The sequence below is a fragment of the Ixodes scapularis genome, unplaced genomic scaffold (assembly GCF_016920785.2).
Source record: "Ixodes scapularis isolate PalLabHiFi unplaced genomic scaffold, ASM1692078v2 PGA_scaffold6__148_contigs__length_123643588, whole genome shotgun sequence".
In the NCBI taxonomy this organism is placed as follows: Eukaryota; Metazoa; Arthropoda; class Arachnida; order Ixodida; family Ixodidae; genus Ixodes; species Ixodes scapularis.
Window position 1 is genome coordinate 56959475 of NW_024609881.1, and position 12778 is coordinate 56972252.

The 12778-nt window shown below is 45.4% G+C and overlaps 2 protein-coding genes across 2 annotated transcripts in view; one reads left to right on the top strand and one right to left on the bottom strand.

The window, feature by feature from the left end:
* The first annotated feature begins 1559 nt into the window (after positions 1-1559).
* On the top strand, positions 1560-3012 carry LOC115328623 (26S proteasome regulatory subunit 6A-B). Its single transcript, XM_029989939.4, has one exon. It carries the CDS (start codon positions 1647-1649, stop codon positions 2937-2939), a length of 1293 nt encoding a protein of 430 aa, XP_029845799.1. The 5' UTR covers positions 1560-1646; the 3' UTR covers positions 2940-3012.
* Positions 3013-3535: 523 nt separating this feature from the next.
* LOC8043245 (probable leucine--tRNA ligase, mitochondrial) overlaps positions 3536-12778 on the bottom strand; it is a 29541-nt gene continuing 20298 nt past the window's right edge. The window contains exons 14-20 of the mRNA XM_029989937.4: positions 12165-12259; positions 11786-11876; positions 10081-10238; positions 7527-7604; positions 6182-6340; positions 4792-4860; positions 3536-4064 (exon numbers count right to left, since the gene is read on the bottom strand). Coding sequence (XP_029845797.2) covers positions 3810-4064; positions 4792-4860; positions 6182-6340; positions 7527-7604; positions 10081-10238; positions 11786-11876; positions 12165-12259 — 905 coding nt within the window. The 3' untranslated portion in view covers positions 3536-3809. The remainder of the gene's footprint in view (positions 4065-4791; positions 4861-6181; positions 6341-7526; positions 7605-10080; positions 10239-11785; positions 11877-12164; positions 12260-12778) is intronic.

Genomic DNA, 12778 nt, shown 5'->3' on the forward strand with positions numbered 1-12778 from the left:
GAATGGATGGATGCTAATGGCTTTGCAGCCTTTATAACGGGCGTTAGCTTGCGCCACCTAGCCTAGAAACCAAAAGAACCTCGCGCTTCTAAGCCAATTTGCTCCCACTCTGCATTTTCCTTTCCTGTTGGTTGCGTTTTTTTTTTTATTATTTTATAAACATGAGAGAAGAAGAAGAAAAAAGGAAGAAAATAATCGCATGTTCTGCACATGCAGTTCTGCATCATGCATAGACTGCAGAGTAAAATCATCCTCATGTAAAGGTCGCATTGCTTTTTTAAATTATTTTGTAAATCCATCGATGCAATGCAGGCCATGCAAGTCTGCATATAAAACTGACCTCAAAGACGTATCGTATCAGTTTAAAACTTGTTTTAAAGCTATCGTTCATTACGCACGATTGCTTGAAGGCTAGACCTTAACGTTTCATAGTTTTTCTTAGTAAAACATATAAAATAGCGCAAAAAAGACAAGGACAAGAAGCATACAGGACAGGCGCTAACTTTCAACTAGTTTTATTCAGGAAAAGTAAACATATATATATACACACGACAGGCAAAGCAGCAGTTGAAAGTTAGCCTGTCCTTGTCTTTTTTGCGCTATTTTATATGTTTTACTAAGATGAACCAACTAGCCCAACAACGTACCCTACTAAACCATAGTTTTTTTCTGAATTCAAAATTCTGAAACGAAGCAAAATGTGCAAATAATAATAATAATAATAATAATAATAATAATGGTACGATTCTCCTAGATTACTAAATTATCAAAATATGCTCCCGAATTATTCCGTCAAGCCATCACTCGACCATAATAACACTTTCAGCAACTATTTCCTCCCTCAACAACTCAGACTTCTTTGCCCGTCAGAGTAAACATATTATGACTGAATTATTTCGCTTCTGGGAGCGAAATGCAGACTTTCCTTCCTGGGATCGTCACTATTTCTAAGAACGGAACTATGTTTCTTCTTTATTTATAGACCGTTTCCTTTTTGTGTCGTCTGCTTTCGGTTCAGTATCGACCGCCATTATCGGAAGAAGCTGGAAAATTTCTTGGAAACACGGCCGGCACTTTCCTCGGATGATGCACTTATCGGTAAAAAGCTTTCCGTGGAGGTGAAACAAAATAAAATAATAATAATCATAAAGAAGACGATGCTTTGTTGAATACTGTGTAATAGCATTTATTTTTATAAATCGCGACATCGTTTAATTAACTTATCATTCCAACCTTGATTCCAACGATCGAGCGTGTGCGCTTGGCTTTCTGTATAAAGCGGATGGTCATAGGCATTGTAACATTAGAGTAGAGAAAAATATTATCAGTGCATTTATAATGCAAATAATGCTTCGGTACTGTCAACTGTGGTTTTGGTTTTGGCATCTGAAAACCCGTGACTCCCGTGACTGATAGACTGCATCTGCCCAAGAAATGCAACATCAGAAGCTGTTTTGTTTTATTATCTACAAAAAAACATATTTTTACAAAATTATTTATATTGTTTGAATTAAAAATAATAATATAATTAACGTTCCAAGTTTGGCCCCGTTGGTTGGCCGCAGTGAACTCGGCTCAGCGCAAGAATCCGCATCGCTCACAACATCAACGTGAGATCGCGAAAAATTTCTAATCCGGCGAGGAAGATGGCTGCCGTGACGCTGGAAGACCAGTCCCTCTGGAAGGATGGCGAGGAATCGCTCAGCGAAGAGGTCCTGCGGATGTCCAGCGACGAAATTATTAGCAGGACGAGGCTCCTGGACAACGAGATCAAGATCATGAAGAGCGAGGTGATGCGCATCTCGCACGAGCTCCAGGCCCAAAAGGAGAAGATCAAGGAGAACAACGAGAAGATCAAAGTCAACAAGACCCTGCCGTACCTGGTGTCCAACGTCATCGAGCTCCTCGACGTCGACCCGCAGGAGCTCGGCGAAGAGGACGGCGCCAACGTGGACCTCGACTCGCTCCGCAAGGGTAAATGCGCCGTCATCAAGACCTCCACCCGTCAGACCTACTTTCTGCCAGTCATCGGACTCGTCGACGCCGAAAAGCTGCGCCCTGGCGACCTGGTAGGTGTTAACAAGGACTCGTACCTCATCCTTGAAACGCTGCCGCAGGAGTACGACTCCAGGGTCAAGGCGATGGAAGTGGACGAGCGTCCCACAGAGGAGTACTCCGACATCGGCGGTCTCGACAAACAGATCCAGGAACTCGTCGAAGCCGTCGTGCTCCCGATGACCCACAAGGAGAAGTTCGTCAATTTGGGCATCAGCCCGCCCAAGGGTGTCCTCTTGTACGGACCTCCCGGCACCGGCAAGACGCTGATGGCCCGCGCGTGTGCCGCCCAGACCAAGTCGACGTTCCTGAAGCTCGCCGGACCGCAGCTCGTCCAGATGTTCATCGGCGACGGCGCCAAGCTGGTGAGAGACGCCTTCGCGCTCGCCAAGGAAAAGGCGCCGGCCATCATCTTTATCGACGAACTGGACGCCATCGGTACGAAGCGCTTCGACTCGGAGAAGGCAGGAGACCGCGAAGTCCAGCGGACCATGCTCGAGTTGCTCAACCAGCTGGATGGGTTCAGCTCCAGCGCTGACATCAAAGTTATCGCGGCCACCAACCGGGTAGATATCTTGGATCCCGCGTTGTTGCGTTCCGGCCGGCTGGATCGGAAGATTGAGTTCCCGCACCCCAACGAGGAGGCTCGGGCGAGGATCATGCAGATCCACTCGCGGAAGATGAACTGCGACAAGGACGTCAACTACGAGGAGCTGGCGCGCTGCACGGACGACTTCAACGGTGCCCAGTGCAAAGCCGTCTGCGTAGAGTCCGGCATGATCGCGTTGCGGCGTGGCGGGACCAGTGTGACGCACGAGGACTACATGGACGCCATCATGGAGGTGCAGGCCAAGAAAAAGGCTAACCTCAACTACTATGCTTGAGGCTGCTGGGCCGCCATTTTGTTTCTTTTTGCTGCTTGTTTGGCTTTCATTAAAAGGTGCGTTCTTCTGCGAATGCTTACCTATTTGTCGGCTGCTTCGGGACATTAGGTTCGTCGTCTGCTTTCTGCCGATGTCGCCTGCCTTCGGGCGATACGGTTTGCGCAGTGCTCTGCCTGCTTCTGGCATTGACACCAAGTTGTCGTCTACGTCTTGGCTATCCTTTCAGCAAAATACTTAACCTGTCCGCTTGCGAGGCGACAGGTTTGTATCGAACGCAGCGTAGAGTGGGCTAAAACAATCAAGGAAATGCTACTGCAACGATTTCACAAGTCTATGCTTATCAGCATGGTCATTGCAATAATAATGGCTATACTAGTGGTTGTGTATATACAATTTGATCGCAATCCACATTTCAATATGGTAGAGAGCAGCATCATTTACCCAAAGATTATGACTAAATACAAAATACTGAGATATAGGTAATACAAAATCATTTGGTGATAAAAGGTAATTAAAGTGCACTTTCACCTTATCAAATGCTGCAAGCATATTAACATATATCTAGCATGGCAGATAGAAAAATGAAGACATGTTAATTTGTTTCTGATGCATGTTGTCCAAAGTACAACAAACACTCTTTATTAGTTATTCCTACGTTTTACAGTATCGTACAACCCATCCTCCTACACCAACAGTTTTAAGAGGCATGTGCAGATTCCTCCAAGTCCTTTCGAAGCAGACGACCGACCTCGAGGAGCAGACGAACCAAGGGATGGCCTTATTTCTTCCTGCCTGCTTGTTTTTCACTAACGAAGGTGAAATGTCACGAGACACACTGCGTCGAAGCAACTGCTGCAAGTCCAACGCACGTCAGTCGACCTCCTTCCGCGATGAAGCCACGTGCCTCCGCTCCTGGACTTCGGCAGACGGCTTTCCCTGGGAGATGAAGCGCAGCTCCGCCTTGTAGGATGGCTGATGGTCGAAGACCACCTGGAACTTGGGCCACTTCTGCAGGCGGTGCCTCAGGCTCTCAGACTCGATGGCCATCTGGTACGCAGTCTCCTTGGTAAGGGCGTCGTGGCGGTAGCGTGGGAGCTGGATCCGCAAAAGGTCCATGTCGTCTTCCTGTGGATCGGAGAAGAACTTTCTCGATCAAATCGTGTGCCTTGTAAGTTAATGCTCCTGGTCTTTTGTGGGACGCAGGCTGTTAGTGAGATGGCTTAAAACTTCCAATCGCTTCGAACTATGAAATGCCACGAACGCATGCTCTGAGAAACTGAGAGAGGGAGAAGACGAAAGTGCGGGGACGTCAGAACATCGAGCTTTGGTTGGAATAATTTTGCCTCCACTGCACTTTCGTTCCACGCGTTCGAATGCAAAAGTGTTGTCGAAGGTAGAAAGCTCGTGCTAGAGGTAGAACAACTGAAAGACCCCCTCGCCGTTCTCACTCTGTCGGCAACTAAAAAAACAGTGTTCACCTTTGGTGCCAGTGTTGCCGTCTTGTGGGATTGCAACACGCTAAATCTGGGGGACGCAGAAGCGAGACTACCATTATTGTGAAAATGAAAGCAGCCAGGCAGCTGCACATTTTCTTTGGCACGATCCTTGCCCGAAACGTGGCTGGAACATTGTGTTTGTGCATGGTTTAGAGGACAAAAAGAAAACTGCATCCATTGTCTACTAGTAAAGTACTTTTTCCTTAGAGATCTGCTCAATGATGGATATAAACGAGGGTGCCAACATAATATTAAGACGAAATTCACCGTTGCGCAGTTAAAGTGCATGGGCAGATGTCATGTGCTGCGAGTAGCTTATGCGACATACAGCGAAATGTAGAGCCTTATATACTTGCCTTGACTAGAAAGTCCAAGTTATAGTCCATGTCCACCTCTGGCCATGATTGTTCCATCAGGGGCTTGTCCTGAAAACGATCCAGAAAAGAAAACACTTCTATTCTCGGCATGATTCGTTACAAATGAATAACCTATTCCTCTCACTGTCTTAACGATAAATATGTTTCTGACTTGGCATTTTTATAGCTCTAACATAGTCTCCCACTTCACATAGTCTAAAAGATTCACATATTGTTATTAAATGTGCCATCGATGTTATACCCTTTCCCTCCTTTGTGCTGCAAAAAGGAAAGCAAAGATCTGTTGTCTCCCCTTGTCTCGGCATAAAGAAGGGAAAGAGCACGGGACATTTGCTGCACATCTTATGTCGAACGGCAAACATGTGCAAATATATTATGGACACTTAACGCTTTGTGAACCAGAGTATATTCGAGCCATAAAAAGAAGAAGCCAAGACCCACCTTGGGCACCTTTAAGGGAGCCAAAGTTCCCTAGTTCCGGATATTGGTTTCTAAAAGAGTTGAAGTGCTCAAGTTCCGAATTTAATGGTTTCTCGAAACCCACAGCCTGAAACCCTTTCACCTGTTGCCTCAACACTACAGCACATCCAATCTAACCTGGTTTATTAACTAGAGAGCTTAGAATAAGGAAGCATTCAACTGCTCAGCTGGATCACACGGCTGATGGGCACCATTGTGTGAATAATTGTTTGCTGGCAGCCAACACGGCCACAGATGGTTTTCCGACCACTCGGCTAAAAAAAAGCCTAGAGTAACTTGAACATTTTCTGAACGAGATAGACAGACACGCTTAATTTTAGCGTACACTTTTGCTCAAAAAGAATAGGTTTCTTGCTTGTTTTTTATGGAAAAAGAAGTAAATGTTGACATCTTGTAAATTGCTGGTACTCTGACAACATTCTGCAGCATAAGAAGCAACATTACTGGATACTCAGTTACAAAACTGCCCGAAGACACCACATCCACGAGCGGTACCCCCTCTCCCACCAAGGTCCTCCTCCCATCGTTCAATGTGCCACCGTCTTTTGGGGGTATGGCTGCTATGGTAACTACACTTCTTACACCGGTTTTGAAGTGCAGAATCTAGATGGAACTTCGCCATAGCGTTTTTCAAAAATACAGTTTTGAAATGCAGCCCCTGGATAGCGCTTCAAACGGTGGGTAGCGGGCTCGAGGGGGAGAGGGGGGTGCCCCCTCCGCGGCAGTTCCACAACCGAGTTGATTTATTAACGTTGATAAGAAGCCATGGCACGAGCCTTTCTGGTAAATGCTGACATTTAATGGTAAGTGCTCAACAGGGTTCCAGTTGAACGCTTTCTACAGAGGGCTCTCCAGATCTAGCCTCCCGTTTGGGGAGCCTTGCACTCACCAGGAAGTAGCCAGTCTCGTCCCTGAAGCGGGCGGCGTCTGCAAACCCAGCCCACATCTCTGAGGCAAAGTGGGGTGCCAGGGGCCCCAGCATCACGATGAGGGCAGCCAGGGCACGCTCAAACTGACGGCCAAACACCACCTCTCCCCGGTTCTTGTACTGCGCAAACACACGAGCACGCTGTAAGAAGCTAGGCCATTACTCTATTCGTCTGCTCCTTAAGATCAGTCGTCTGCTCTGTGCGATCAGCCGTCTGCTCCATGAGATCAGTTATGGTGCCTGGAGCGCGTCTCCGACTGGTGTGTTTAGCGTCCTATGCTGTCCATACATCAAAAGTGGTCCCGATGTGGCAACAAATGACGTCACAAAAGTCGGAGTGTCATGCCGTTGTATGTCGCGATCCTGGCAGTTGGTCGTTGAAATGCTGGCGAAAAGCACGAGCGAACGCGAGTGCTGCTGTCGCCACAACGTCCCAACTTCTGACTACAGAAACTTCCGTGGACTGCCGCATTGGACAGCGTCCTGCAGCAGAACAGGCGTCTGCCATATATACCACAGAGGTTGGGACGCCGCCAGGATCGCGACCAGCGACAGCATGGCACTTCTATGATGTCATCAGGTGGAAATCGAAGGACCACTTTTTTGAACGCGGTAAACACACCAGTCGGAGACTCGTTCCAGGCACCCTAGATGAGTCGCCTGCTCTGTGAGATAAGTCGTCTGCTCCCATGGAGGCTAGGATTGGAATGGATATTGTTGGCTATAAATTTGTACGGCTGTCGTGTTAAAAACTGGATCGAGTCACGTTTGCAGACTTTTTTGGTTACCAGATCTCTTGCCTAAAACAATCCTTATCAGAGTTGCCCAATGATCATCTCTTAAAGATTACCAGGAAGCTGTGCCTTCCCCACATTTTCTCTTGCCGGTATTCTTGCTATAAAACAGTTCACAAGCTGGAAAACTTTGGTAAAATAATGACACAATACCTGTGGGCTTATAGAATCCACACTGCAAAGTACAGATTCATACTAATACTCTATCAGCCATGTCTTCTCTTTTGAGGCAGTTTTCAAAACGATGCCATCAGCCATCATCTGCTTAGCTAAGTCCAGTCCTAAAGCTAGGCTTGTTTTTCATGTAGTGCTGATAAAAACATGTCAAAGTAGCGATTAGATCTGTTTATTTAAGCTCTTCGCTCGAGGCCTGCTAAGAAGTTACTATAAATGTTTTAAATTAACTTAAATTTGAGTTCATTCTTTCATAATGTACAGAAGGAAGCAACTTGAAATAAGCATTAAAGACATCAGAGAATTGGGAATAGTCACAGCCGAGAGCCCAAACTTACCCGCAAGTGTTTCGTGTAGATCTGCAGGTCCTTGATGACTAAATTCAGCTGCCTGGTCACATTGTACTTGAAGCTCACCTGCATTAAAATTGACAGACCACGAGGCCAGTCAATGAGAGATTGCCTGCAAAAGCAGTGCTCGAAGAAACATCAACTTCAATCATCACCATGATCACCATTTTATTACAGTAATCTCTCGTTCTAACGAAATCACTCTTTTCGAATTTTCGCTTTTATCGAAGTTCACACATTTTGAACCAGATTATTCAAAGTGTATCGGCAGCTGATCACATTTATTATGAAGGCCGCGGTGCCGAAAGCATGCAAGCCTACACGGAGGCGCACGGAGGCCCTGGTGTTGCCTTCCCCTTCTCCACCGAAGCAAATGGCAAACAAGAAAACAAACCAAATGGGTGATGGAGGGCACAGCGCCGCTTCCGATGCTGATGCACCGACGCGGACAGGGAGCAGCGTCCACATTCCGACGCTACTCGCGGTCCCGGAGGCCGACGCTGCCTCATTCCTGTCGTATCGGATCAAGGCACAAAATTGAGCCGATAAAGCCCAGAAACCTCGACATGCGCTTGCGGCGTACACATGCCACGTCCGTCGTATGGGAGAGTGGGATTGTGTACAGAAAGTTGCTTGGATCTGCAAAGTTGAGAAACGTGGCTGGCCCTAGTCCAAAATCGTCAAAGAATTCAACCTTTTGGCATTGGCTTTTGGCACTGTCCACCATTTTGCAGAACAAGCAAGACCTACTGGAGAGGTTTGAGAAGAGTTTTTCACGTAAGAGAAAGTGTGCCCACAACCCGAAAACGAAAGATCGCGAACTGCTTTGCGCATGTTAGATTTTCTCTCGTGAGCACGCTTGCCGAGCCAAGGTACGATTCCCAGAGCTGCAGCAATCTCTACAGGAGTGTGTGCAAACATGTAGGCGAAGCTGGCAAGGATAACTTTGATTCGTTTGCGCTTGTTGATGCAGACGTTCCCGTTCTTGCTCCTGCCACGGATGCTGCAATCGTAGACCTTACGTGCGGCCAGGGCAAACACGAAGCGAGATTGGAGAGGCGGCTCGGGAAACGCCAACAACCGCAGAGATACGAAACAACCAACGGCAGCTTCCAAACAAAGCGGAGTGCAGCGGCGGTGACAGTGTTCTTGCAATGCCTAAAGCAGCGAGGATAACTGATACCCGGATAAAATTATCGGCAAACTCCATAACCAAGGTTTGCTCGATTAAATATACAATCAGTGTGTTCTGCAGTGTTCCTGTCAACCTTCAAGGCTGCTGTCCCTGTTTTTTTGGCTCTCTCGCTTTTATTGAATTACCGCTTACATGGAATTTTTTTGCTGTGCCACTGCCCTCGCTATAATGAGGAATTACTGTACTAACATCGCTGCCAGGACTGTGCTGGTGATTCAAAACAAACTTTGGGTGTTTATGTCCAAAGCTAGGAAGATCACCTAGAGGTCTACAACCAAGATATCAGCTGGATGCTCCCAACAATGCAATAAAGCGATTGTGTGGCCAGGAATTTAACTCTCCAATGTGATTCGGTATCACTAAAGCGATGGCTACGGTAGTGACTCGAGTGTTTTCAATGTTGTCAAGCCACACCAATTTCGGTCATCCTTGATACGATAGAAACAAAAAAAAGAACGCCATAAGAATGGTAGATCTAAAAAAAATATTATCTATCACAAAACACTAGCAGCTGAAATGCCCGTTCCAGCATTGAAAGTTTACTGCAACTTTTGATTATAATATAAATCACACTCTGGTACTATATCACCTCAATACTTAAAAAGTGTGTCACAGTACATTTGAAAGAGATCCCCCCCAAGAAACGGAATTAATATTTTTACAAAATTAAGCACTATTTATTTTTACACATCCAAATTTCAGTCACCTTCAAAGTACTCCCTCTCCGCCAGATGCAATACACTTGTCGAGATGTTTCTTCTGATGCTCGTCGATTTTGTTTTACGCTCGTCAATTTTTATGCCTTTTGGTGCTTCTGCCGTTTTTTTTGTTTCACCTTTTCCACGTCGAAAAACCGTTTCCCTTCCAGAAATTTTTTCATCTATTGAAACAAAAACTGGAAGTCAGACGGGCTGTGGCAAAGACTGCCAAACACTCGGCGTGGTGTGGGCAAAATGACAACCCGAGTTGTGGTAAACAGGAGCAGTCTTCGTCCAGAAACGACGTAATTCCTCCATTCCCCACCCTTCCTATTCACCCATGTGACCTTTTTTTTTGGTAAAACAAAAGAAACAGCAGAGGCACCGAAAGGCATCAAAATCGACGAGTTCAGAGGGTGTTTTGAGCGTCGGAAGAAACGTCGCGACAATCATATTCCATCTGGCTTCGAAGGTGACCGGAATTTGAATGCATAAAAATAAATAGGCTATTTTGTAAAAATACATACCGATTTCTTTTCGGTCTCCCCCAAATAAGACATTGATAGACAGAACTGTTCTTTTCTTGACGACACACTTGAGAGGATAAACGAAAAGAAGAATGGCCATCGTCTCTGCGGCCGTCACTCACGTTCTTGACGGTGTAGTTCCGACCCTCGTAATAGTAGCGCTCCCTGGCGGCAAAGTCCGGCTGGGCTTGGGCCTCCTCCAGACTGCGCTCCACGCTCATCCGGAAGTCGTGTACCGTCAGCCACAGCCGCTCCTGCCAGCTCACGACGCCCCGGAAGGCTAAAAAGGAGGCAACCGTCCATTCTAGGTGCCTCAAACTTTCGAGGCTAGGAGGCGTGAGTTACCACCCGATCACAGAGGGAATGACAGTCTTTATCATTCTATGCACCTATTCATACAAAAGTCTCCATTCGGAAATTTTCAATGAGGAGATGGCGGTCAACGGAGCCCACAAATCCGTAGGGACAAACAATGTCTGCGGCCGCAAACAAACCCCACTTTCTCACTAAAAATTTTCGTAAATCACTTCATGTAAGTTTTAGAAATTTTGGCATCTGGTTAGAACTGCTAGTGCCATATCAAGGGGAGACTATGGTACCAAAAAACAAAACAAAAAAAAGGATCACTTTTTTAATTTTATTTTTTATCTATAATAGTGGATTTTAAATGGGGGTCCGCGAACCTTTCGGGTCCGCGAAGGCATTCTAGGTTTCTGTGAAGTCCTGCCTCATCAGTCAAACCCGGCAATAAAAGTTGTCTTTCTTCAGATTGGGAAGAAACATTCCACTTTTCGGGCGAGTTTTCTTGTGTGTATGTCAACGACAGAAGTCTACTTCACCCAGCCCTTAGTTATATCCATTTTTTTAGATCATTGTCATAATTAGCCTATACCTTTCCCTTCCCCTCACCACGAGTGGGGTCCTCTATCATCTCTGCCGATCCACAATGGGTTCGCAAAACATCAATGGTTGAGAACCTCTGATCTATACCTTACAAACATATTTTCTAAGTACTACACTCAAGAGCTGTATATTTATACAGTTACATTGATTCAAAGTTTCATATCCAGGTTGTCTGCAAAAGCTTTTTTTGTTTTCTCAAAATTCATTTTTTGTCACAACACAAAGTTTTGCTCATGGCATCTTTGGATGTAGAACTTGGATCTGAATACTTTTTTTCAGGAATTGATACCTCATAAATCATTGAATGCAACAAGACTAATACATCTCAGAAACAATCACTATAAAAGTTTCTAAAAAAACTATAATAACTAATTTTTAATTATCAGTGAAAACATTTCAACTTGTGATAACCTTTTCTAGAATGATGCTAAAATTGTAAGAATGGTTTTGTTGCACTTTCTACTGTTTGCACAATTGGTTGACATACTTTGCGCCCTTTTTTTCTTTGGAGGTATTGTAAAAAAAGTTGGGCAGAGACATTTGAGGTAAAGAGATTTTCTTGAAAACTATAATAAGTTTGTGCTAGGTACAAAAGGCTATAGTGCATGTGAGAATGTAGTACAAACTGAATGAGAAATGACAAGAAAATGTTGATGACCAGGGTCTTAAGGCAGAGACTGAGCGCTCAGCAATGCATATTTCTGTGACGAAAAAGACATGTTTCCCTTTTCTCCCAAGCACCCAATACAATAAATGCAGTGCAGAGCAAGTAGTATGCAGAACTTACAAATGCAAGAGGAATGAATATAGAGAAACTACCTCCAAGGTATGAGGAATTTAATGAGGAAAGCACAGGTTGTAAGTAAGCATCCTAGACGGCATAGAAGTATGTGCTTTAATTCATGAGGCGCTTATTCCACTCACTTTCGCTGGGCCACTTGTAGCGCGACGTTGGGGAGTAGGCGGACAGGATGAAGAGACGCGTCGTGTCGATGCCATACTTCGATACAATGTCCTGATGCAAAAGTAAATGGGGTATGCTATAAATGGGGAGCCCACTTCCAGCATTTCTTTCAAAGTGCCTTTAGTCTGAGATGTATGGTTCGAGTTGGGCCACCTCACGTTATGGGCTGCCATCTTGCTCGGGCACCAAAGTCGATGGCTCAATTTGTTTGCGAGATAAACGTCCAAGTAACGCAAGTTTTGTGAATGACGCAAGTTTCCGTGCAACGTATGAATTACGGAAAAATGGGGGACACAGGGAACAATGAAAATGAATTGTGACAGATGAAAAAGGGCGTACCTCTGGCCTGACCCCATTGTGCTTGGACTTGCTCATCTTCTCCCAGTCGACGCTGACCGGCTTTCCCGTTTCTTTCTCAAAAAACTTGGAGCCCTCTTTAAAAGAAAAAAACGAGAACGAACTTGATCTCGGTGTATGCCCAGTAATCGAGAAACCTTGAGAAAAAAATTGAAATGTATCTTAGTCCTACAGATTATGTTGGGAGACAAAGAATGCACAATGTATTTCGGGCTTTTCCAACCATTGCGGCAACACCAGGTAGATACATTTATACCTCCTATATATTTTTACTTGCCTGGCCGAGAAAAAACGCTTCTCCATATTTCTAGAAGGTCCATGTTTACTCTTACCCTGAGTGTAACAGATGAGAAGGCCAACATGACCCAGTCTTCCGAGTGTTCGACACTGAAACATTCTAGACAGAATGTTCGAGATACCGAGGATAATAGATAGGGAGCCCAGCATGGCCTCGCTGACTCACTCTCGCAGTCTCGCTCTAGCCAGCTCTCGTGCCGACACTGCAACGTCAGCTCCTGCTTTTTTTTAAGCTTATTCTCTCTCGTTTTTGGGACAAGTTCGCCGATTAGACCTTTATTTTCAGTTTTACACTTGTC